Source organism: Malaclemys terrapin, chromosome 16 (assembly GCF_027887155.1).
Source record: "Malaclemys terrapin pileata isolate rMalTer1 chromosome 16, rMalTer1.hap1, whole genome shotgun sequence".
NCBI classification, from domain to species: domain Eukaryota; kingdom Metazoa; phylum Chordata; order Testudines; family Emydidae; genus Malaclemys; species Malaclemys terrapin.
Window position 1 is genome coordinate 13,146,756 of NC_071520.1, and position 25,469 is coordinate 13,172,224.

Consider the following 25,469-nt stretch of genomic DNA (forward strand, 5'->3'; position numbering starts at 1 on the left):
GAAAATGAAGTCTCCTTTGGCCTCGTTCTCGCTAACCGTTCTTCCCCCGATGCATGTTGGGAAACGTAGTCCTGCTGCTTCCACATTCACATGCCCGCCCCCCCCCCCCCCCCGATGCGTGGTGGGAGATGTAGTTCTGTGTGTGGACCAGGCTCAGAGGTAGCCGAGCTCCGGGCAGTACGGTCCCGGTTGCTCAGCAGCACTAGGCCGGAAGGGAGGCTGCTTAGAGCCCATGGCCCCAGTGCGGCCTTAGTCCCGCAGTGCGGCAGCCCCATCCGAGGCCCTGGGAGTTGAGCGATGCGCAGTTTCCTAGGAGAATTTTATTTTGTCTTCAATCCCAAGGGCAAGAGAGGTTTGGGCCTTAGCCCGACAAGCGACTCCACGAAGCTCCCGTCCTGCAGGTATGCAGCGCTCCATTGACTTCAGCGGGGCTTCACACCGATGTAAGGGTTTGCCCAGACAGAGCAGCCTGCACGAATGCATTAAGTCAAGTCCATCTATTCAATATTTTCTTTCCCAATAGCCAGAGTGAAGCTGTGTAGGGCATTGTCATGTCCTGCCACTTTGCTGCTGGCCTCCTAAATGGCTTCAGAATTAAAGCCTTCATTTACAAAAATAATAATAGGAGACTATTCTGTTTGACAATTGTGTACCTACTATAGGCCCCTGTGCTTAACTAAGCACATGAGTAGTGTCACCAAATTCACTAGAACTACACACAGGCTTAAAGTTAAGCACAGGATCTTTGTTCCAAGTAACATCACCTCTTACTCATCTCCATACATTTAGCATATGTATAAGTGCTTGCAGAACCAGAGCTTATGATTCCTATAACTACTAGATTAGAGGGGAACATTTCTTTTTTTGTTTATTTACTTTGTGCATTAGACAGCACTACATATTTGCCTCCTTGCTTCATAGATCAAGAATGGGAAAAGTCAGAGGAATAAAGTAATAAATCTAGTAAAGGCATCAGGAGCAGGCAAAATGGAGCAGAGGTTTACTATATGAGGCAAGATGATGACGGACTTTATGTAGATGAGGAAAAAAATTAATAGGATGTTATAAGAGACAGGTAGCTAATGAAAAGATTAAAGAAACACTGATGGAGTGATGGGATGGGAAGTTTACTTTGGGCAGCCTCATTTTTTTAAACCGACTACAGGAGGAAGAGGTGAAAGACATGGAAGCCAGACAAGCCAGTTACAGAAATTAAGGCTAGATGGAGACACACCAGGTGCCCCTCAGAAAGATTTAAAGAGAAGGAAATTCTTCAGGTTAATTGAAATTATTTTCTTCATATGACTTTTACATCTATAATTCATTTAAATGGAAAACTGAAAATGGAAGCATAAGGAAAGAACCAAAGGATGACCTAACAATTAAGAAACATTCCTATGGAGCAGCAATCAGTGGTATTTCTATAGTTCAGGTTCCACGTACTTTTCATAGTAAAAACGTAGTTATGCAAGTTCCAGTTGATTCAAACAGAATCAGGATGAAATTTAGAGCCAATTTAAAGTGTGGGGAGCAATCATCCCAGTCTCAGTAGACTAATTGTACTCTGACACCAAGGTACAATGGCAAATATTCTGAGACAAGCAGCCATGCATGTTGCACTTGTGGTAATGTGGCAAGTATGGGCACCTGCATATTACAAAGGGGAAGCATACAAAGCTTTCAGAGCTATAGCTGCAGAAAACAGCTTGTTAATATGTTTGTAATTATAATACACAGAAAGATGTGGAAAAGGACATGAAAATACATTCCCTGGGTAGGCAAGTTAGAGGTACGAGGTTATGAGGTTTCTCTGGCTCAAATAAGACACTGTAGAATTAATCTCTGAGGCAGTAGAGTGGGACGTGGCACACCTCGGAGCATATTTGATAAGGGAAATGTCAACCAAATTGTTCTCACTTTGCTGGTTGTTCACTTAGCAACAGCAGCACATTTAGGAGTAAGACACATGTGGATAGGACCAGTCACTGTAGTGTCTAGGGCTTGAGAAATTTCAGACAGTGAGATAAACATTAATACAAGTGATCAGGCAGTCAAAAAAACCCACACAGGTGAAACTGGTTAGCACACCTTTGTGAGACTGTGAGTATTACTCCGCTCTCTGCTGAGTGCAGCACTGGAGTGTCTCAATTCAGGCATGTAGGTGGGATGCTCTAGTCCAGCAGCAGCTGTGGTTTCTCAGGGGGAGAGAAGGGGCAGAGCAAGGCTGTGTGCTTATATGTTCCTAAGTGCCAGTTTCTTAGCACTATAAACCCCTATACACAAGCTACCATTTCCCTCATTTGGTAAGGGGTTTCTCTCATGTTCTACTGATGTTACTTTCTTAATAAGCTATTTTATCTCTCAATTATGTGGCAATTACTTACATTCAGACTAAGGGACTGATCCTGAAAAGTGTGATGAGTATAGACTTTTTATGAGGAACTTAGAATCATAGAATTATAGCTAAGCGGTGAGGTTTTCACAGGAGACTAAGGGAGTTGTGCCTAACTTGATATGATGCTGTAAAAGGAAGGAAGATAATGAAAGTGTTCAAAGGACATAAGTAGTAGCGTTTTGAGCAGACTAGAAATGGGAGGTCAGACAGGAGATGATTACAATAATTAAGACTATACAGAGTTGATAGATTCTGGTGTCATGGAAAGCAGTGTGGGCAGTGGGATACAAGTTGGATGACTGCCAAGCCAATGGTTCTCAACCAGAGGTATGTGTATCCCTAGGGGTATACAGAGGTCTTCCAGGGGGTACATCAACTCATCTAGATATTTGCCTAGTTTTACAACAGCCTACATAAAAAGCACTAGCAAAGTCAGTACAAACTAAAATTTCATACAGACAAAATGAGAAAGTAAGCAATTTTTCAGTAATAGTGTGCTGTGACACTTTTGTATTTTTGTCTGATTTTGTAAGCAAGTAGTTTTTAAGTGAGGTGAAACGTGGGGGTACGCAAGACAAATCAGACTCCTAAAAGGGGTACAGTAGTCTGGAAAGGTTGAGAACCACTGTGCCAGGCTAGCGTGATTAAACAATATGTTCACACAAACAAGCAATTAATTAACTTTCAAAGTAAATTCTATGATATGTATTAACTGGCAAGTTAGTATGCTTTAAGAATTGCATTGTGTGTACCAAGGTCATTTTAATCAATGCGCCCAAACTAAAATTACTGTGTAGTAAACCTCCCATATAGAGAATCCCTTAGCGATGTAGATGACCTCAGTCTCAATAAATCCACTCCTATAATTGCACATCAGTGCACAGTGGTGGATTTTCTGAAATAAGCAGCCACACATATCATTCATCTGTGAAAATGTGGTGGACCTAGTCACTTGTAGAACAGAGGGAGAAGCTATGAAAGCTGTGGATGGCGGACAACAGCATGCTAATATGTTTATAGTGAAAATACTCTGAAAAATATAGAGCAGGAAGATAAAATACATTATACAGCTGGCAAGTTAATGTTTATCAGAGCCAAGGGACTGATAGTTTTGTACTAGGAAGATTTCTGTGACTCCTTGCACCCTTTTCCTCCCTTTACAAATAAGTTACCGGTAATAAATCTCTTCTGGAGGAAAAGAAGTGGGTTATGGTGCATGTAGGTGCAGTTACACTGCATCATGCTTGATTTTGGAGAAGTCATCCACATTTCTCTCTTTTGCTGGTCATTGACCTATTAGCACTGGCAGCACTTTTAAGATTAAGTGCATTTTTGGATGGAACTGGGACACTGCATTAACCAGAGCAAATGTGCCAGACGCCTATCCGAAAGACACGAGAGATGTCCAGATAGATCTACAAGCCGGCAGATCTCTACCCAGCCAGCCAGAGAGAGGCAATTGGTGAGGGCCCCTTTAAGAAGGGCTTGTGGGCGTAGCCCTCTGTTCAGTCACGTGGGAAGGGCGCTCCGGCCTGACTCTATGGTTGTGCGAAGATGACCCTGGAAGAAGGCGGCGGGGCTGTCGCGAGGCTGGGGGCGCCGCTGCCGGTAGGTGACCGCAGGGCTGGGTCCAGGTGGGGCGCCCTCTGCCCTCCCCGGGTTTCCAGGCGGGATTCGGGGAGGGGGGTGACTGCTCTGGGGGGCTGGCTCCAAGGCCCCCGCCGTGGGGGGTGGGGGACTCCTGACAACTAGCACCCCCTGACTGAGCTGCTGCCCTGCCCCCACCGATAGGGAGACCCCCCCCCGCGGGCGCCCTTGCACGGGGCCCCCACCGCGGTGTGCTGCCCCCCGACACCGGAGTAACTGACTCGCGAGCCTGCTGTCCAGTACACGGAATCCCCCCCCCCCCCCCCCGATATTTTAGCCCCACGTCTTCTGGTGCTTCCCCACTCACCCTGCAGCCCTCCTCACCCTTTGCTGGATAAGGGGCTGCCACGGAGAGACATCTGGGTGTGTTTTGTGGTGAGGAAGCGAGACCTGAATAACTGGTGTGCAGCTGTCCTTGTGCTATTTCCTTGTCCGCTCCATTCTGCTGGCGTGTAACACAGCTGCTTCTTTTTCTAGAGTTGAGACGTGCTCAAAGCGTTGATGGGAGCCAATAGCAGTACTGGTTCGCTCTAGTCTTGCCTGTGGGAACAAGGATCAAATAAATGACCACTTAAAGCCATTTCTATTATTGACATTAGTGAGTCTGAGAACGCTTTTAATTCACCACAGGAAACATAAAGTCTTCTGCAGTGCTGTTCCCACAGCTTTAGAAGTATCGTTACAACGACAATTAGGATAAAGGCATAGAGGTTAAAGGTGAATGAGCAATCAACGTTGTCCTTCAGGTGCCATGAAAAGCAAAGCCACAGTTTGGGCTGGAACCTGGACTCTGACACCTGCTAGGAGCCCAGACTCCAGCCCAGGTGGGAATGTCTACGGTGCTGTCTTTGGCCATGTAGTGCAAGCCCCACACCCTAGTCAGTTGACCGGGGCTTTGATAGCCACTGCTACAGGTGGTGGTTTGTTTTCTTTGTAGAGTATATAGAAGGGAATCTCATTGAAAAGTCAAATCTCAGTCCTACCTGTTTCAGAGTAGCAGCTGGGTTAGTCTGTATCCGCAAACAGAACAGGAGTCCTTGTGGCACCTTAGAGACTAACACATTTATTTGAGCATAAGGTTTTGTGGGCTACAACCCACTTCTTCAGATGCCTGTAGTGCTCTCTATTGGTAGAGCAGAGACTGGATTCCATTGTTCTAAATGCAAAGAAGATTCTTTAGCCAGACTGCTGACCATGTGCTGTTCTGATTTTGAGTTTCTAGCTCCAAAACTAATGTAGCTAGTAGTGATGAAACTATAGTGGCCCTTGGGACTAAGTCCTGACAAAGCAGTCATGCAATAGGGTTGTTAACTATGCTATCCTGCGTTATCTGGACTGTGTACCTTGCGACTGGGATGGTAAACACTAGTAAATTCAGTGGGAGTTTTGCCGTTAACTTCAGTGGAGCCAAGATTTTTCCCATGATCTATAGCAGTGGTTCTGAAACTTTTTTTTCACAGACCACTTGAAAATTGCTGCGGGTCTCACTTAATGATCTTTCCAAATGTTGTTTGTACCGTTACCTAACTATTGTAAAGCGCTTTGGATAATAGCGCTATATAAAAAAAAAAACCCTTAATAATAATTCAAGGTTTTTTTGTTCTACAAATAAAAGCACACAATTCATATTTGAATATCCCTAGTCTTACCTTTCTAATGCGATGGATGTGCCCTCTCTTCCCCGCTGGGGCTGGGATGGAGTGGGCTCTCTCCCTTGCCACCCGAGCCACAGAGCTGAGGCTGGGAAGGAGGGCCATCTCTCCTCGGCAACTGCAGCCCTGGAGCAGGGGAAAGTCACCTCCTTCTCCTCCTGCCACAGCCCTGCACATCCCAATTTGCAGCTTTCAAATTTTCTCAGCATAATTTTGCAGTAAATACTATATAGGTAAAATGTAGAGCTGTGGGAGTAATGTAGTTTAGACAATATTGTATCATGGAGATTTCTCCCTTTTAAATGTTCCACTGATTCTAGAGACTGGGAATTGTTTAGAAGTTCAGTTCTTCCTGAAAGTTGTCTTTATATTCCCACTTTGGCACTGTTTTTCTAGAAGGTTACTAATTTCAACTGCAAAAGCGTGCTCTCACAGCACTGAAAATTCATAGCCAAAGTTGTAAAAGGCCAATATAGTCTCCAATCGCCTTAGTTCCTTCCTTTCCTTGATTAGCCGTGCGTGTAGGGAACTTAGCCTTGGGCCAAGAAGGGGCATTTGTGGAAATGTGCTCAGCTGATGTAAAAAGGCAGACAAGAAAAAATACAACAAAACAAGCCCTTTGATTTACCCTGGTAAACTAAAGATGGGGACTCAATTTGCAGCTTCTGTTACACCAAAGGTATCTAAGAACACTGTGCAGCTGGGAATTTGGTAAATGAAAGCGACGTTTTGCACCAAACTCTGCTCTTGGTGTAAATCCAAAATAATCTCATTTGGGTAAAACCGCGTTTTAAGGTCTCTCCATTGTACTTAAGGGTTGGTGTGTTTTGCTGACTGTGAGAAGAGTTAAAATGCTGTTAATCAGCAAACACAAACTTTTGCTATTTATGTTGTCTCACAGAATTCATCTGGCTATAACTGGTGGCTGTAAGGTACTGAGCATTTCTGCTTGTGATGGCAGAGGATCAAGAGCTGACTCAGCCATGCAAGACTCCCCTGGAGCCCTCCCTCCAGCAGTGCACCAGCAACACTTACCGCAGTGCAGAGCACTCCCAGTCCTTACTCAGTGGCCTGGTAGCTCTCCGAGATAGTGGCATCCTTTTTGATGTAGTCCTGGTAGTGGAAGGGAAACCTATCGAAGCTCATCGGATACTTCTAGCTGCATCATGTGACTATTTCAGGTGAGTCCAGTGTCACTGTGAATCTGTAACCAACATCTTTCTCAATATGACTCAAACCAGCAAAAGAAAAAGAAAAGAAATTCTGAATTGTGGATGGACTTCCATCTTTCTTCCCCTCGGATTCCCCGTCCTTTCCCAAGTTGTACTATGTGGCATACCATGCTTTATTCACAACACTTTAATGCCTGCCCATTGCAGTCTGGAGGCCTATCCATGGAGGAATGAAAGAAATAGAAATTCAGCCGTATCTTGGAGTATCCTTATCCTTGTGCATTTAAAATCAGACCCTTAAGATGAGTTGAATGCATTTAAAATATTTAATTTGTCCCTGTTCATTTTTCTTTTGTATGACTTTAAAAATAAAGCTAATCTCGCATTATTCCACATTTAGTTTTGCTTCCAGGTGCCTCCATTTCACTCAGAACCCATAATAATTGGAGGACATAGCGGTGCCTGTTTTATACGTGCCCCATTCGTTAGAAGTACGACACTGCATTCTACAGAGCTGTTAAAGTTCTATTGGCACCAACAAGATTTGGCCCATTACAGTAATTTCATAATACATAGCAAGTTATAAAACATGTTGTGGGAAGTAATGGTCCTAAGTGCTGTTGATGTAACTTGGGAGGGACAATCCAACTCCTGATGTAGTCAATGGGAGTCTTTTTATTGATTTTAAGGGGAGTTGCAGCAGCCCTTAGTTCCTAAAAATTAAAAACTGAAAAGTCACATCTCGCATCATAGATTTAATGTCCCGCAACTTTTCAGTTCCAAAACCACATTAGTTCTAGTGAGTGGCACCCAAAAGTGGGACAAGTCATTCTTTTTAACCAATCTCATTTGGAGTAATATCACACTGATCCAAAACACACTCCCAGATTTCAGCTCTGAGCACGTTTAGAGCAAATTGGTTTCTTTGCATTCCTGATGGTGCACTTGAAGATTCTGTCTACTTCAAACAACTCCTACTTCTTCAACCCGCAAAGCCTGATGTAACAGCCATCATCTTTCTAGACAAGGATTGCATGGGACTTCCTTAGGACCCCATCGACACTGCTTTGGGGTAGGTTGCAGTTGAATGACGTGAAGCACTCCTTTCCCTTCCTAGCAGCTAAGGGTATGTCTACACTGCGTAGTGTACCTGTGTCCAGCCATTCATGCCTGCGGAGCTGTGCTTGTCAAGCTTGCTTATGAATGCCCCATGGCTTGTCCACACAGTCACCGCATTGACAGATTTCTGATTTCTGGAAATTGGGGTTGCTTATGGTGCATGGGAGGTGAGTAGGAACTTGGGAATTAGGCCAGAACACACACACACCAGGAATTATTGAGATAGTCCATCAATGCTATCCCACATGAACCCTTAGCTGTGTCTTTGTCGCAAAGAGGGAGGGCAGAGATGTGTGATACAGTGAAACAAGAGCTTATACCTGTATTCGCCATAAAACGCATGTGCTGGGAACGTAGAACTATGTCCATATATATATATATATATATATCATAGAACTGGAAGGGACTCCGAAAGGTCACGAGTCCAGCCCCCTGCCTTCACTAGCAGGACCAAGTACTGATTTTGCCCCAGATCCCTAAGTGGCCCCCTCAAGGATTGAACTCACAACCCTGGGTTTAGCAGGCCAATGCTCAAACCACTGAGCTGTCCCTTCCCTCATAGAGACACATGCCTGAGGGCTTTGTGTGGATGGTAGGGGGAATTGGGCTTAAACATGTTTGAGTCTGTCAGACCTGCAATGTAGACATTTAATGGGCTTGTTCACCTTCGAACTGAGTGCATTCACTTCTCTATCACCCCAGCCCTTTCTGGAAGAGAACACAATAGCATCTGAATCGATGGGTCCTTTGTAGCAAAAAAGCACTGTTGCTAGGCTAGCACACTTCAATGGCTATTTTAAACTTCTTTAAAAACAAGGGCTTATAACATGAACACTAAAATCTTTAAAGACAATGATCCCAGTGGGGGATGCAGGAGCCTTTATGCCTTCTTATTTGCTTTTACTTAATGTATTTAATTATTTATTTTTAATTATTTCAGTGAGGGAGGGTTTTATGTTTTACGGGGCTCCCAGTGCTTAATGGGGAAGCAATTTATAAGGTTAAACTAATGCATGGATGCACAGGGAGAATATGTGTACAGATAAGCACTGGTTAACCAAAGCTTAACTATGCCTTCTGGATTTTCAGAGCCAGCTAGGTGGTGTCTCTTTATTGCATTCTGAAAAGGCTGTGTTCTGGGTTTCCAGTTCCAAAACTGTATAGCCCAGCATATTTCCTGGAGTACTGGATTTGGGAAAAGGCATGGAGGCTTTGCAAAGCTATCTGTCCAGTTAGCCATCTGACTGAGTATTTTGGATGTCCCCAGAACAATATGGCTAAGCTGGGTTGAACTGTACATAGCTTTGGTACATCTCCAGTGTAGCGTGTACCTTTTTCTTTCTACAGAGGAATGTTTGCTGGTGGTCTAAGAGAGATGGAACAGGAAGAGATTCGTATTCATGGAGTCTCCTTCAATGCTATGTGTAAAATCCTGAACTTCATATACACCTCTGAACTGGAACTCAGCCTGAACAATGTACAAGAAACGCTAACTGCTGCCTGCCAACTTCAGGTGAGGGATTGGGAGATGGAGCAAGAAGACACAGGGAAAAATGGGACCAATAAGGAATGGGGACACTCGGGAATAAATGGGAGAGGTTGAAGAGGTGAACAAACACAATAGAGGGGGAGTAAAGGGCAGGGGCTTTTCTGTCTATATATGTGGATTTGACTAAAACTTTTTTCTGAGTGCCCTAAACTGTGGAGTAAGGGCTTGTCTGCACTTGCAGTGATGCAGCTGCAGCACTTAGTGAAGATGCTACTCCACCCGCCCTCCCGTTAACATAGCACCGTCTACACTGGAGGTTAGGTGTGATGCTCAGGCATGTCGATTTTCCACATTCCTGAGTGACGTAGTTAAACCAACGTAAGTTTGTAGTGTAGGCCAGGGCTTTGTAAATAGCTAGAGATGTGTATAAACTGGGTTTGGATGGATGTGTTGTTTATATAAGTAGTTTTATGTGTTTGCTTATAATTTTTCACCATTTTATCTAGTGTGACTCTTTTATAGAGGTTGACTTCCCTGATGTGCTCAGTAACCCCTTACCTGCTTAGTGACTCCTCAAGGGAGATTCTGTTAAGAGTTCCTACATTATGATCTACATTGAAGGACCTAACTTCCTTCTTCTGAAACTGTATTGGTGCTGCAGCCTCTCAGGCTCCCATCTGCAGTATAAAGGCTGATTCACAGACCCACTATGGATGGAACTGTGATCCCAGTTGCTACAAGTACAGTGGCTCTTGTTTTGCCATCAAGACAGTTTTTGCTTTTTATTTCCCACACTATACATGCTGTGGTATTAGATTACATACTCACTAGACATTTACTCTTATTAACCTTTGTGGAGTCAACAGAAGTTCGTCATGTATAGCAAAGAACTTTTCTGCTATCTCCTGGTGTCCAGAAGCAATGTCATACTGTACTCAGTAAACTATGTAAAATACATTAGATTTCCTTGCAAAAGGTTTCTTCTGCATTTGAATGATACAGCTCAGTTTACTATCCTGTTGTGCCTTTTGCATACCGGTTAATCTGTCTGGAAACAGAAGAACTATATTCTGTTCATCTACAAACCCACATTGGATCATATTCACGTCATCTTTGGTGAAAGCCATGGTCAACAGTACTCAATTAATCTATCAGTTTTTATTTCCAGCCAGTACTGATAACAGCCAGAGACCACTGTCCGCCTTCTTGGTGACAGGTGTTCCCTGCAATTTATTACAACTTCCTCAGCTTGGGTCTTCCATACTCTTATGAATCTGGTCTCTCCAGTGTAAGACAAGATTTGTTTATTTCAGTAAAAAAAAAATCTGCTTTGTTTCTTGTAGATTCCAGAAGTCATTAAGTTCTGTTGTGATTTTCTCATGTCCTGGGTGGATGAAGAGAACATCCTGGATGTATACAAATTAGCGGACCTCTTTGACTTGAATCAGTTGAGTGAGCAGCTGGACTCCTATATTCTCAAGAACTTTGTAGCTTTCTCAAAGACAGAGATATACCGCCAGCTACCCCTGGAGAAGGTCTACTCCCTACTGAGCAGCAACCTCTTGGAGGTCAACTGTGAGAATGAGGTTTATGAAGGGGCGCTTCTGTACCATTACACCCTAGAACAGGTAGAGACAGATCAGGTCTCACTGATGGAGCCTCCTAAGCTACTGGAAACAGTCCGCTTCCCCCTGATGGAGCTCCAGATCCTGCAAAGGCTCCATGACAAATTAAGCCCATGTCCATTAAGAGAGACTGTAGCCGATGCACTAATGTACCACAAGAATGAATGTCTTCAGCCCATGCTTCAAAGCTCACAGACACAGGTGAGATCAGAGTTCCACTGTGTAGTGGGCTTTGGAGGGATGCATTCTACTCCATCCACAGCCCTCAGCGACCAAGCCAAGTACTTGAACCCCGTATTGGGAGAGTGGAGGCACTTTACTGCTGCATTAGCCCCCAGAATGTCCAACCAAGGAATCGCTGTTTTCAACAACTTTGTATACTTGATTGGGGGAGATAACAACGTGCGAGGTTTTCGAGCAGAGTCCAGGTGTTGGAGGTAAGAGGAGACTACTTCTGCCACCATTATTTTTTACCAGCCAATTACTATTCCCTGAGTCGGGCAGTCACTTTTGCAGCGCACATGATAGCGGGCCAGAAAAGTTGGGAATTGTACTGAGACCTCATTGAAAGAAAGTGCAAGGACTAAGGAAGACCAACCTGATTCTAAAGGAGGAAGCTTTCTGTTTGTGCATGTTTCATTTGCTAATCAACCACAAAGGGGAAAGCAAATGTAGCAACATTACACAACAGCTCTGTTGAGTTGTTGTAAAATATTCTTGAGTTCTGAGCACGGGACTGGGAGCCAGGAACTCCTGTGTGCTGATCTTGACTCTGACACAAACTCCCTCTGTTACCTCGGTTGATTTTCTTACCTTCTCTCATCTGTAAAATGGGAATAATATTTACCACCCTGTAGGGTCGTTGTGAGGCTTAATTAGGTTAATGTTTGTATAGCACTTTGAAGTCAGATGTGCTACTGTATGTAAGTATGAAGTCTTATGTGTTTGCCTGAATAGGGCAGGAATGGAAGCTCGTTAACTGTTTCTGAAGAGAGAACTCTTCCTCCCTTCTTAGACAGAGGGGAAATGTCAGAATGATGGTCTGCAGCAGTGAATTAGGATAATCAAAAATTCAAAGTTGTAGTGTATGCAAATCTGATATAAAAGGCAAGTGATTTAAGGAGCACAGCTATGAAACACTTCAAACACAATTGTACCATCGGTTGATTATTTTGAATTGGTGTGTGGAATGCCATTAATGAGCATCCTGCTACTTCCCAAGATTGAATCACAACTAAATAATGATGTAAAAAAAAAAAGTCTTAAATTTTAAGTTAAAAAATTACAGTTGAGCCTGGTAACAGTTTTGGAGGTTTTTTTAAGTTCCATTGAGATCAGGCTTTTTTCTAGATTTTAATGCCCATTACGTGGTTAAACAGGTGTATTACAAGCCCTGTGTCTGACAACATCCTTTTGTGTGCAAACTAGTGATTTTTTTTTTTTATAGGTTTTAGTCCAGTTGTTCTTGTTTGTCATATGCAAGATGAATTTAAGTTCCTGCGACTGCATTCAGGCTGCTCCTGTAATGAAGATTTCCATATTTTATCTGGAATTGATATTTGGGGGTGAAAGCTAAAGTTGAAAAGGTTGAAGTACCTGTGATGGATTGTCATCCCCCCGGGGTGCAGTCTTGAAGCCGTTGGAACCTCTGTGCCCCCTAACAATTCAACTAGGTTGGCCTTTCTCACATTGCTCTGCTGATACGCAGCCACCTCTCCAGGGACTGTTATCCCCCAATGCAATTGCCACACACCCAACTGAGTTACCTGAGCGCTTTACCTAAGTTACTCAAGGATCAATTATATAAGCACCAGCCAATTTCTTAGCTCCCCAGCCTTTCACTCCTACTGGAGTATAAACCCAGAATTATACTGTCTTGCACTGCACTGGGATCTGTATAGTGCAAGCTCATTAATAGAGTTCACTCCACCCTTGCTGTGGGGAAGATATGCAACAACCCTGTGTTAACCAAGCTGAGATTTTCCCAAACACTTCACTCAGAAACCCACGGGTTATGATAAAACATAAAACAAGTTTATTAACTACAGAAAGATAGATTTTAAGTGACAAACAAATTAAAGCTGGTTACCTAGGAAATTAAATAAAAACACAAACTAAGCCCAATATACTAGATAGGATTTGAATCAGCAATATACAAGTAGTCCAGCAAGTTTTTCATAGATTCATAGATTATAGGACTGGAAGGGACCTCGAGAGGTCATCGAGTCCAGTCCCCTGCTCGCATGGCAGGACCAAATACTGTCTAGACCATCCCTGATAGACATTTATCTAACCTACTCTTAAATATCTCCAGAGACGGAGATTCCACAACCTCCCTAGGCAATTTGTTCCAGTGTTTAACCACCCTGACAGTTAGGAACTTTTTCCTAATGTCCAACCTAGACCTCCCTTGCTGCAGTTTAAACCCATTGTTTCTGGTTCTATCCTTAGAGGCTAAGGTGAACAAGTTCTCTCCCTCCTCCTTATGACACCCTTTTAGATACCTGAAAACTGCTATCATGTTCCCTCTCAGTCTTCTCTTTTCCAAACTAAACAAACCCAGTTCTTTCAGCCTTCCTTCATAGGTCATGTTCTCAAGACCTTTAATCATTCTTGTTGCTCTTCTTTGGACCCTTTCCAATTTCTCCACATCTTTTTTAAAATGCGGCGCCCAGAACTGGACACAATACTCCAGCTGAGGCCTAACCAGAGCAGAGTAGAGCGGAAGAATGACTTCTCGTGTCTTGCTCACAACACACCTGTTAATGCATCCCAGAATCATGTTTGCTTTTTTTGCAACAGCATCACACTGTTGACTCATATTTAGCTTGTGGTCCACTATAACCCCTAGATCCCTTTCTGCCGTACTCCTTCCTAGACAGTCTTTTCCCATTCTGTATGTGTGAAATTGATTTTTCCTTCCTAAGTGGAGCACTTTGCATTTGTCTTTGTTAAACTTCATCCTGTTTAACTCAGACCATTTTTCCAATTTGTCCAGATCATTTTGAATTATGACCCTGTCCTCCAAAGTAGTTGCAATCCCTCCCAGTTTGGTATCATCCGCAAACTTAATAAGCGTACTTTCTATGCCAATATCTAAGTCGTTGATGAAGATATTGAACAGAGCCGGTCCCAAAACAGACCCCTGCGGAACCCCACTCGTTACGCCTTTCCAGCAGGATTGGGAACCATTAATAACAACTCTCTGAGTACGGTTATCCAGCCAGTTATGCACCCACCTTATAGTAGCCCCATCTAATTTGTATTTGCCTAGTTTATCGATAAGAATATCATGCGAGACCGTATCAAATGCCTTACTAAAGTCTAGGTATACCACATCCACCGCTTCACCCTTATCCACAAGGCTCGTTATCCTATCAAAGAAAGCTATCAGATTGGTTTGACATGATTTGTTCTTCACAAATCCATGCTGGCTGTTCCCTATCACCTTACCACCTTCCAAGTGTTTGCAGATGATTTCCTTAATTACTTGCTCCATTATCTTCCCTGGCACAGAAGTTAAACTAACTGGTCTGTAGTTTCCTGGGTTGTTTTTATTTCCCTTTTTATAGATGGGCACTATATTTGCCCTTTTCCAGTCTTCTGGAATCTCTCCCGTCTCCCATGACTTTCCAAAGATAATAGCTAGAGGCTCAGATACCTCCTCTATTAGCTCCTTGAGTATTCTAGGATGCATTTCATCAGGCCCGGGTGACTTGCAGGCATCTAACTTTTCTAAGTGATTTTTAACTTGTTCTTTTTTTATTTTATCTGCTAAACCTACCCCCTTCCCATTAGCATTCACTATGTTAGGCATTCCTTCAGACTTCTCGGTGAAGACCGAAACAAAGAAGTCATTAAGCATCTCTGCCATTTCCAAGTTTCCTGTTACTGTTTCTCCCGCTTCACTAAGCAGTGGGCCTACCCTGTCTTTGGTCTTCCTCTTGCTTCTAATGTATTGATAAAAAGTCTTCTTGTTTCCTTTTATTCCCGTAGCTAGTTTGAGCTCATTTTGTGCCTTTGCCTTTCTAATCTTGCCCCTGCATTCCTGTGTTGTTTGCCTATATTCATCCTTTGTAATCTGTCCTAGCTTCCATTTTTTATATGACTCCTTTTTATTTTTTAGATCGTGCAAGATCTCGTGGTTAAGCCAAGGTGGTCTTTTGCCACATTTTCTATCTTTCCTAACCAGCGGAATAGCTTGCTTTTGGGCCCTTAATAGTGTCCCTTTGAAAAACTGCCAACTCTCCTCAGTTTTTCCCCTCAGTCTTGATTCCCATGGGACCTTACCTATCAGCTCTCGGAGCTTCCCAAAATCTGCCTTCCTGAAATCCATTGTCTCTATTTTGCTCTTCTCCCTTCTACCCTTCCTTAGAATTGCAAACTCTATGATTTCATGATCACTTTCACCCAGGCTGCCTTCTACTTTCACATTCTCAACGAGTTCCTATTTGTTAAAATCAAGTCTAGAACAGCTTCCCCCCTAGTAGCTTTTTCAACCTTCTGAAATAAAAAGTTGTCTCCAATGCAGTCCAAAAATTTGTTGGATAGTCTGTGCCCCGCTGTGTTATTTTCCCAACATATATCCGGATAGTTGAAGTCCCCCATCACCACCAAATCTTGGGCTTTGAATGATTTTGTTAGTTGCCATACACAAGCTAGAAATCCCTTTAACCTGGGACCAGTACTTCTCCCATTTTAATCTTTGTTCATCAGGTGTGCTCTTGTGTAGGGAGTGAGGCCCAGAAGTGATGTCACTCCCCATCTTTTATAGCCTTTCCATATGGTAGGAACTCTTTGTTCCAAGCTAAGTTCCCGGCCCAGTTTGTGGAAGAATACAGGTACCAAAATGGAGTTCATTATCATGTGGTCTGGTCATATGCCCTTGCATGCCTTGCTGAGTCATAGCAGCCCTTCTCCGTAGGCTGTCTGAAGCATTTTTGGGAAGGCTCACCAGGTGCAGGATAAGCTTCTCCCAAAGCCTATCGTTTTCCTTAATGGACCATTACCTTGAATGGGCCCTTCACAATCAGCTGTCTAGACTGGAAGCATCTTGCCTAGTGGATGTCATCCAGGTGTAACCACATTTGAAATACAGATACAAAGTCAATATTCATAACTCCAGATACAAAAATGATACATGACTCCAAATAGGATAATCGAATTCAGCAAATCATAACTTTTCCAATGAGACCTCACATGACACATTCTGTACAAGGTGCATCATAATTGTCATAATTACATTATATTCATACTACTATGAGGAATATGAGGTGCAGAGTGTCCAAGTACCTTCTTACCAGCAGATACCGGAACAAATCAAAGAAGCTCCAAATGTTCATGCCCTTCCTGACCTCTCGAATTCCCAGGTACAATCTTTGTGCTATTATTAGCCAATTTTCACATTGTGGAATCATTGCAAACTAACAAGGTTGATGGTATGTAGACTGGCAGTGGTGCAAAGGATATTGGAAACAGTAGACGTGTACAACTGTAGTCCACGAAAACTTATGCTCTAATAAATTTGTTAGTCTCTAAGGTACCACAAGTACTCCTGTTCTTTTTGCGGATACAGACTAACACGGCTGCTACTCTGAAACATGATTATGTTTGCTAATGCATTCTCCTTCAAAATAGAATAAAAACTTAGCTGATAAATATATTTTTATATGAATGGCCAAATTTCACTCTAGTGAATTGCACCTACTTACAGAGAAGCTGAATTTGAGCCAAAGAGAAGGCACTGGTCTAGATCTATGTGGTGCTAACCCATGTTCCAGCAATGACCGTGTCCATGTCTCAGTACTCTGTGGTGGATTTGTGTTTGGTAACCCAGTTTGGTCATATTCCTTTGCAAGGTACGACCCACGACACAACAAATGGTTCCAGATCCAGTCCCTGCAGCAAGAGCATGCTGACCTCTGTGTCTGTGTTGTGGACAAATATATATATGCTGTCGCAGGGCGAGACTATCATGAAGACCTAAGGGAGGTAGAGAGGTATGATCCAAAAACCAACACGTGGGAATACATGGCACCGCTGAGGAAGGAGGTAAGGAATGCACATGCCAGGAAACGCTAATAAGCTCCCTTAATATTTGCCTTCATCTTTCCTAAATGCTTTTTGCTACTTTTCTCAAGCATACCTCTCAATCTGCAAAAATTCTGGTGGCTGTCAGTCTCTTCTGTGTATGGCACAAAAAATAGTAAGAAGGATGCTTAAAATATCACTCGATCTGCTTCTTTGTCATGGGTATGTTCTCTCTAACTGATATAAAATGCAAGGCCTTAAAAATTAAATCAGATTGAGACATTAATTTTGCATTTGCACATAATCAAGGTAAACGTCCTATGTGCATGACAGAGGTTAGTTTGAGTGTAATATTAAGCCAGTATACCTTTCTGTGAGAATGGTTGAGAGGTATGTTCTGAAGTGGCAGCTCCATAGAAGTTGGAAGTTTGTATTATACTTTCCAAAGAAAAGTAGTTCTTAAATAATGTAGGGTCTGATCCAGAGAGGTACTGAGAACCTGCAAGTCCCATCAGTTTTAGTCAAAGTTGCAGGTGCTCTATATGTCTCAGGATCAAGCCCAAAACTGGTATGGGCAGAGAGGGAAAAAATCCCTAAGTGTATGAGTACCAGGGACAATGTACGTATGACCTCCCATTGAAATTCGGTTCTTGTCTTCCTGTTTTCTTACTAGTTTCCCCCTGTAAATGTTAAGTTTATTATTGTTTACAAAAAAATTTAACATTTAATTTTATGCTGGTGAAAGGTGCCTGATTCATAGCCTTGGAGAATGAAGGCCTCTGTTTATTCCCAGAATGGATACAGCTTGGGCAGCAGTAGTGCAAGCTTCCCCCATCTCAGCCCTGATCTGAAAGGAGTACCTCTAGGGTGATAGGGTAAGTCAGTCTCTATGGCCCATTCAGTCCTTGGCCACTGTTCTGAGACTGCACGCAAAGGTGCCAGTGGTGGAGGCTTATGTGATGTGACTTTCAAACAAGGGTGCCGATGGTGGAGGCTTATGTGATGTGACTTTCAAACAAGGGTGCCGATGGTGGAGGTTTATGTGATGTGGCCATCAGCTCTCGGTGAACTAAATTGAGACCACTGCACTCTTTTGAGATAAGACACTGAACAGCCGCTTACATTGTATTTATCCTTCTAAGTTTTCTATTTAACCAGCCAAGAAGTGCTATTTTTAGGTCTCTAACAGACTCTCACAAAACAAGGAGGACATAAATTAAAACTTCATGCAAAAGTTCTTGATGACCATTTTGGCTAGGAAAGAGAAGTAAAATTCTAATTAACCTTTTCAAGAAATTTATGCTGAATCCTACTGTAGCAGGTTAACAATACAAAATAAAACCACTTTACAATGCTTCTTATCTGAAAACCTCAAGTCACTTTACAAACACGTAAGTATTATTCCCATTTTACAGATGGGGAATGGAGGCACAGAGAGGTGAAATGACTTGCCTGAGGTCACAAATAACAAATCAGTTTGGGAATAGAACCCAGGTCTTATGACTTGCTCAAGTTCTATCCACTAGGCTATTCTGCCTTTCTGATAACATTGTTAAAACTTCTGTAAGACTTAATTTCTACACAGGGCTTCAAAAAAGGCAAGGGAGGAAAGCAATGGTATTGAAGAGGTGCTAATTCAGGAGCAATTCTACTTAATTTCAGTTCAAGAACTGATCCTCACACCTATGGAACAATAGCGTACATAGAATCCTTCCAAATGTTGGCTTCTAAGTAATCAGAGGAAGACACCATCTCTGATGTCATGTATTGCCAGGAGATTTATATTCCATACTTACTGTGCTTGAAGCTGGAGGAAACACAAAAAATGAAACCTGTTATTCCCCTTTTTGCCTTTTTTTGTGATGGTGTAGGTGTACGCACATGCTGGAGCACCATTGGATGGAAAGATGTATATTACATGTGGGAGGAGAGGAGATGATTATTTGAAGGAACTACACTGTTACGATCCAGGGGCTGATCGCTGGGACAGCTTAGCTGATGGTCCAGTCAGACGTGCCTGGCATGGAATGGCTGCACTCCTGGGAAAGCTGTACGTGATTGGAGGTAGCAACAATGACTCTGGCTATAGGAGAGATGTTCACCAGGTGAGATGATGTAATGGCTATTTCCTGCCGGGACACGTGACACTCGCATTGTGTCATCATACCTTCCTCCCATTGAGTATAAACACAAAACTACCAGCCACACACTAACTACTGGGCTGCTTCTCCTCCATCTAACTGACAAACATTGCAGTGCTTTACTTACTACTCCCACCCCTGCATGCATTCTCTTGACTCCACCAACATTAAAACTCTTAGGCCTTGGCTACACTTGCAGATGTACAGCGCTGTGAGCTAAACCTGACCAGGGCCGGCTCCAGGCACTAGCGCAGCACGCAGGTGCTTGGGGCATCCAATGGAAAGAGGCGACACGTCTGGGTCTTCGGCAGCAGGTCCCTCGGTCCCTCTCCGAGGGAAGGACCAGCCGCCGAATTGTCGCCGAAGAATGAAGCTGCCAAAGTGCTGCCAATCGCGGCTTTTTTTTTTTTTTCCCTCTCTCTCTTCGCTGTGCTTGGGGCAGCAAAAAAGCTGGAGCCGGCCCTGAACCTGAATTCATGCAGCTGAGTAGGGAAAGCGCTGCAGTCTGTCCACACTGACAGCTGCCCAGCTCACTGTCATGGCCACATTTGCGGCAATTGCAGCGCTATTGGAGCGGTGCATTATGGGCAGCTATCCCACGGAGCACCTTTTCCCATTCTGGCGCTGTGGGTTGTGGGAAGGGGGCGTGGGTGCGGGGGATTCTGGGTCCTGTCCCAATGCCCCGTGATGCATCGCTTCGCATCCCAGAAATCCCTTTGTTTCCATCCACCTTTGGCACCATATTTCAACGGTTTCTGTGCAGCGCGATCTGTCTGCGGGAAATGGAGTCCGAACTGCTGAGGCGTATGCTGACGAGTCTCGCCAGCACGTCACGTTTGGCTGTCGAACTATTCCTTAACATCCAAAGTGAGAGTGAGGGTGAGGACTCTGACGATGCTATTGAGCCGCATAACGCGTACGACACGAAATTGCTTGTGGCATTCACGGACTTGCTCAGCACCGTGGAACGCCGCTTCTGGGCTCGGGAAACAAGCACCGAGTGGTGGGATCACATCGTCATGGAAGTCTGGGATGACGAGCAGTGGCTGCAGAACTTTTGGATGAGAAAAGCCACTTTCATGGGATTGTGTGAGGAGCTCGCCCCCATCCTGCGGCGCAAGGACACGAGATTGAGAGCTGCCCTGCCAGTGGAGAAGCAGGTGGCTATTGCAATCTGGAAGCTAGCAACTCCAGACAGCTACCGGTCGGTCGCAAACCAGTTTGGAGTGGGAAAGTCGACCGTTGGAATCGTGTTGATGCAAGTTTGCAAGGCCATTAATCGCATCCTACTCAGAAGAACCGTGACTCTGGGTAACGTGCAGGAAATAGTGGATGGCTTTGCACAAATGGGGTTCCCTAACTATGGAGGGGCGATAGATGGGACGCACATTCCTATTCTGGCATCACCCCACCTAGGATCAGAGTACATTAATCGGAAGGGGTATTTCTCTATGGTTCTCCAGGCGCTTGTGGATCACCGTGGGCGTTTCATTGACATTAACATAGGCTGGCCTGGAAAGGTGCATGACGCACGCATCTTTCGGAACACTTGGCTGTTCAGGAAGATGCAGGCCGGGACTTTTTTCCCAGAGTGGAAGATCACGGTAGGGGAAGTTGAAATGCCAATTGAGATCCTTGGAATTCCGCTTACCCGTTAATGCCATGGCTCATGAAACCCTACACAGGGAGCCTTGACAGCAGCAAGGAATGGTTCAACTACAGGCTGAGCTGGTGCCGAATGACTGTGGAGTGTGCCTTTGGCCGTTTAAAGGCCTGCTGGTGATCTCTGTATGGGAAGCTGGACTTGACCGAAAACAGCATCGCCGCGGTTATATCCGCGTGCTGCGCCCTCGATAATATTTGTGAAGGGAAGGGTGAAAGCTTCACTCAGGCATGGACCGCCGAGGTTCAACACCTGGAGGCTGAATTTGCACAGCCAGAGAGCAGGGCTATTACAGGGGCCCAGCGCGGGGCTGCAAGGATTCGGGATGCCTTGAGGGAGCAATTTGAGGCTGAAAACCAGCAGTGATATCTGGTGCCCTGCACGGGAGTGAAGTGCAGTAGTTCCAATCTTTAGGAATCAGTGTTTGCTAAGCAGACAAGCAGACTTGCAGTGCCTGTTTATTTCCTGGGCTAAGGAGTCTTTTACTTTATGCAATAATAAAGAATGTTTTCAAAGCCAAAGAATCCATTTATTGAAAAGAAAAAAAAAATATTTATTGAAAAGAAACAAGGGGGTGGAGTGGGGAACAGTACAATCACAGATTCACGTATGTCCTGTCGGGTGGGCTGTGCAGTGAGTGCTGCACTTCAGGACAGCTATACTGCATGGTGATGGGGGTTGAGTGCAGAGGGTAAGGGTCGTGGTTTTCAGGAATGGGTGGTGAAGATACTGGTGTTGGAGGCAGCGGGTGGCGTGAAGAACACGGAAGTTGGGGAAAGTGGGTTGGAGGTGACAGTGGGGCACAACGGAAAGAGTTTTGGGACAAGGGCTGTGGTGGTGAGGGTGGCGTTTGCGTTTGTGGTACTGCTCCTTCTGCATGGCTACCAGCTCCTGGATAGCGTCTGCTTGGTGCTCCAGGATGCTTATGAGCCTATCAGTGCTTTGCTTCCGGTGCGCGGTGCTTTGCCGCCGGTGCGCTGCGTTTTCCTGGCGGATCCTGCTTTCTCTCTCCCTCCAGTTCTGTGCTTTCTCATTCTCTTTAATAGATTGCCGCATCATTTCTTGCAGCATGTCGTCTTTGCTTTTTTGCGGTCTCTTCCTGAATTTTTGCAGTCTCTGAGCAGGCGATAAGAGGGCCGGCTGAGGTCTCAAGGTTGATGCAGCTGTATAGGCAAAATGCAACGTTTAACAGAGGCAGTATTGTTTATACCAGACAGAGTAATGATTCCCCCCACACTTAAGGAGTAGAAAACACACAGGGTCTACACAATAGCATAATTTTCCCATCCGAAACAAAGCGCACACATCCCACGGGAGCCTCAAAATGGTGAGTAAGGGGGACTGATTGTTTCAGGGCTGCACTGTCCTCTGGGTTTCTGTGCCTTGGGGAGAGCCAGCAGCTTCAGGGGGCACCTACACTGAACACTGTCCCAACATTTTCCACAGGAGTTAGTCCTGGACGATATCTCGCTGCTGAGGGTGACCTGGGAAGCAAGGGAGGGTCTTCTACTGCAATGTGGCTTCTGCCCTGGCCCATATGCAGCTTGCCTGTGTGCAGCAATGGTCCCCCCGCCCCTCGCGGCACAGTGGTGCAGACACGTTAGCTTGGCAAGGACAAGGACCACGGTGGCTCTCCCGATAAACTTGCGCAAGCACATTGCACACATTCTGGATGAACATTCGAGGAGATTACCAAGGCCGATTACCGCGATGTGATAAACCACATCAATGCACTATTCCGCATCTAGGCATGCATGCCTAACCATCCTCTCCCAAAGAGCCCGCACCAAAAAAATTCTTTCCCGGGGGAAAAAAAACCCGCTTACTGGGAACCTGCTCTTCTGTTTGTCCTCCACCAGGTACCGGCCGCTGCGACTGGCTACCTTCCTCCTGGCTCGAGAAGAGCTCCTGGCTGCATGGCTCCAGGGATTCCGGGGTGTCTCCATCCGGCCCACCACCATCACTCCCGTTTTCCTCCTCCTCTTCCTCCTCTCCCCCTCCCCCCGCCATCGGCTCTGAAGTGTCCATGGTGGTGCTCGGAGGGGAGATGGGGTTAAACCCTAGTATCGCATCCAGCTCTTTGTAGAATCGGCAGGTCGCGGGGGGAGCACTCGAGCGGCCGTTTGCGTCGCGGGCTTTGCGGTAGGCACTCCGCAGCTCCCTCACTTTAATCCTGCACGGTCATGGCCCCTTTCCATTATGTCCTTTGAGATCTTCCTGAAGGTATCGTAATTCCTACGGCTGGAGTGCAGCTGGGACTGTACAGCTTCTTCCCACCAAACACTGATGAGGTCCAGCAACTTGCCATTGCTCCATGCTGGGGCTTGCTTGGCGCATGGAGGCATGGTCACCTGGAAAGATTCGCTGATAACACTCCACCCCACGCCGGGCTGAACAAACGGGAAGGGGATTTTTAAAATTCCCGGGGAATGTAAAGGGTGTGTCACATGGTTGGTTACCTGAGGCCAGGGCAGTAGACTTTGAACTGATGACCAGAGTGGCCAGAACAGGCATTGTGGGATACTGCCGAATAATTCTGGTGGCCATTCCCAGAGCATTGGGCGGCCACACTGGTGCCGCAGCGCTGCAGCAGCAGCGCAATACTTGCTATTCCTCTCGGAGTGGTGGAGTACGTGCAATGCTGCAACCACGGAGATACAGCGCTGCAAATGCCTTGCCAGTGTGGACGGAGAGTGAGTTACAGCGCTGGGGGGGAGCCTTTACAGCGCTGTAACTCGCAAATGTAGCCAAGGCCTTAGTCCTTTTGGCTTCTTTTAATTAAAAAAAAAAAATCGGTGGTGGACATTCAACTGGGCAGTGCCTTGGCAATAGCAACTAAGCGCTCTGGGTATTTTCCAGCAAGGCAAATCTAAATTCTGTAGCACTCTGGTTTGGCAGACTAGAAACTCTGCAGCAGCTTAATTAAAACTAAAAGAATTGTTATGTTTTTAAACGAATAATATGAAATTAAGTCAATTATCATTCAATAGTTTTGATTTTAATTCAATTTTACACTATCCCCACACTTTTTGATTTTTTGATATGTCAAGTGCGTTGGTACTAAATGCATAACTGTTTCAGAGACAGTGTCTTGAGGAAGGTGGAGGTGTTAGCACTTGATTGGGAGCAATTGCGTTTTAGCATTTGTGGTGGCATAGAATTGAGACACATTTGTTAGATATTTCTACTAAAATGAATCAGTAGTGAAAAAGTTAGCAATGTTGGGATTGATCTTTGACATTTACACATAATACCCATTGTGTCATAATATTGTACAACTATGTAATAATAATATTGTACACAATGGCAGACACCCATTCCATGTAGAAATTTTTAATGTTTCTTAAAGGAATAAGTTGCCTTGCCTCTTTTATTTCTTTATATTCTTACAGGTTGCCTGCTACAGCACAAGTACTGATCAATGGGCAAATGTGTGCCCTCTACCTGCAGGGCACGGAGAGCCAGGTATTGCTGTCTTAGCCAATAGAATCTATGTCTTGGGGGGCAGATCCCACAATCGAGGGATCCGGATGGACTATGTCCATATTTATGAAGCTGAGAAAGACTGCTGGGAGGAAGGTCCCCAGTTGGAGGATGATATTTCTGGGATGGCTGCCTGTGTCCTCACTCTGCCTAGGGCTATTCTAATGGAGACAGAGAGGTGGACTCCAGAATGGAACCCAGACCGACTACAGCATCACCCAGACTTTGCCTCTGAGGTTATGAGTGTGTCAGACTGGGAGGAATTTGATAATTCAAGTGAAGATTAAGGACCTGAGGATTTTTTTTCAGGGCGGGAAGGAAATTAAGGCTTGGGGAAATTGTTTAGAAACTTTTTAATGTCTTTGGTATAACATACGTTGAATCAATATTTAAACATTTGGAAACTTAAATGTTCGGTACAAAAGGCCTTCTGCATTCTCTCTATTTACCACAAAGCAGCAGTGTGAAAGCAACCAAAGAACTTTCTTTCTTTTTTTTTTTTTCTTCAATTAAAAGGCAGAGGTTTTTGTCCTTTGAAGGGGCCGCTTCTTAACCCACAGCATGGACAAAGGAAGCACCAAAGATCTAGCTTGGCTAGCTCCTTTGCTTCAGACTTTCAGCATGAAATCACTTCCTTGTTCCTCTGTAATGCTCCTGTCAGCATAAAATCTAATGGCCAGGAAGATACAACCTAGTGTCTGTCCCCTGTGTCAGTTGTCAGTCCGCTGTCACGCAGTGAGATTGAGTGAGTGCTGTAGCAGTGACAGCAGCAAGAACGTTGGTTCGAACCCTTCTCCCATCTGGGCATGCAGCCGTCATAACAGGCTTAGAAACTGTGATCTGACTCCCGCTTCTGAATTACTATACTGCAGGGTTTGTCAACAAGGTGGAAGACTTCTAGAAAAATTATCTTTGTACTGGTTATGGTAATCTCTTTAATCAGATGAACTTTTACAGATACCATTTGTTCACAAATGAAATAATAAATCCTTGTGGGAACTTTTTATTGTTATTATTTTTGTTGGTTATTGTTTTTTCCCTACCAGAATGTGG

General features: G+C 44.5%; 1 protein-coding gene across 7 annotated transcripts; it reads left to right on the forward strand.

Annotated features, from left to right (window-relative positions):
- Positions 1-220: 220 nt before the first annotated feature.
- Positions 221-25,428, forward strand: KLHL22 (kelch like family member 22). Of its 7 annotated transcripts, none has more exons than XR_008442523.1 (8): positions 3,921-4,003; positions 6,596-6,875; positions 9,333-9,498; positions 10,818-11,536; positions 16,958-17,150; positions 19,001-19,234; positions 22,793-24,398; positions 24,933-24,955. XR_008442523.1 is itself a non-coding variant. In XM_054006450.1 (8 exons), the coding sequence occupies exons 2-8, from the start codon at positions 6,649-6,651 to the stop codon at positions 25,109-25,111; spliced, it is 1,791 nt and encodes a 596-aa protein (XP_053862425.1). In that variant the 5' UTR covers positions 3,921-4,003; positions 6,596-6,648; the 3' UTR covers positions 25,112-25,428. The 7 variants fall into 7 exon arrangements, 6 of the variants coding, with proteins under 6 accessions (XP_053862424.1, XP_053862425.1, XP_053862423.1 ...); XM_054006450.1 differs by having other exon boundaries at positions 24,326-24,398; positions 24,933-25,428; XM_054006449.1 differs by lacking the exon at positions 3,921-4,003 and adding an exon at positions 221-401 and having other exon boundaries at positions 24,326-25,023.
- The last annotated feature ends 41 nt before the right edge of the window (positions 25,429-25,469 follow it).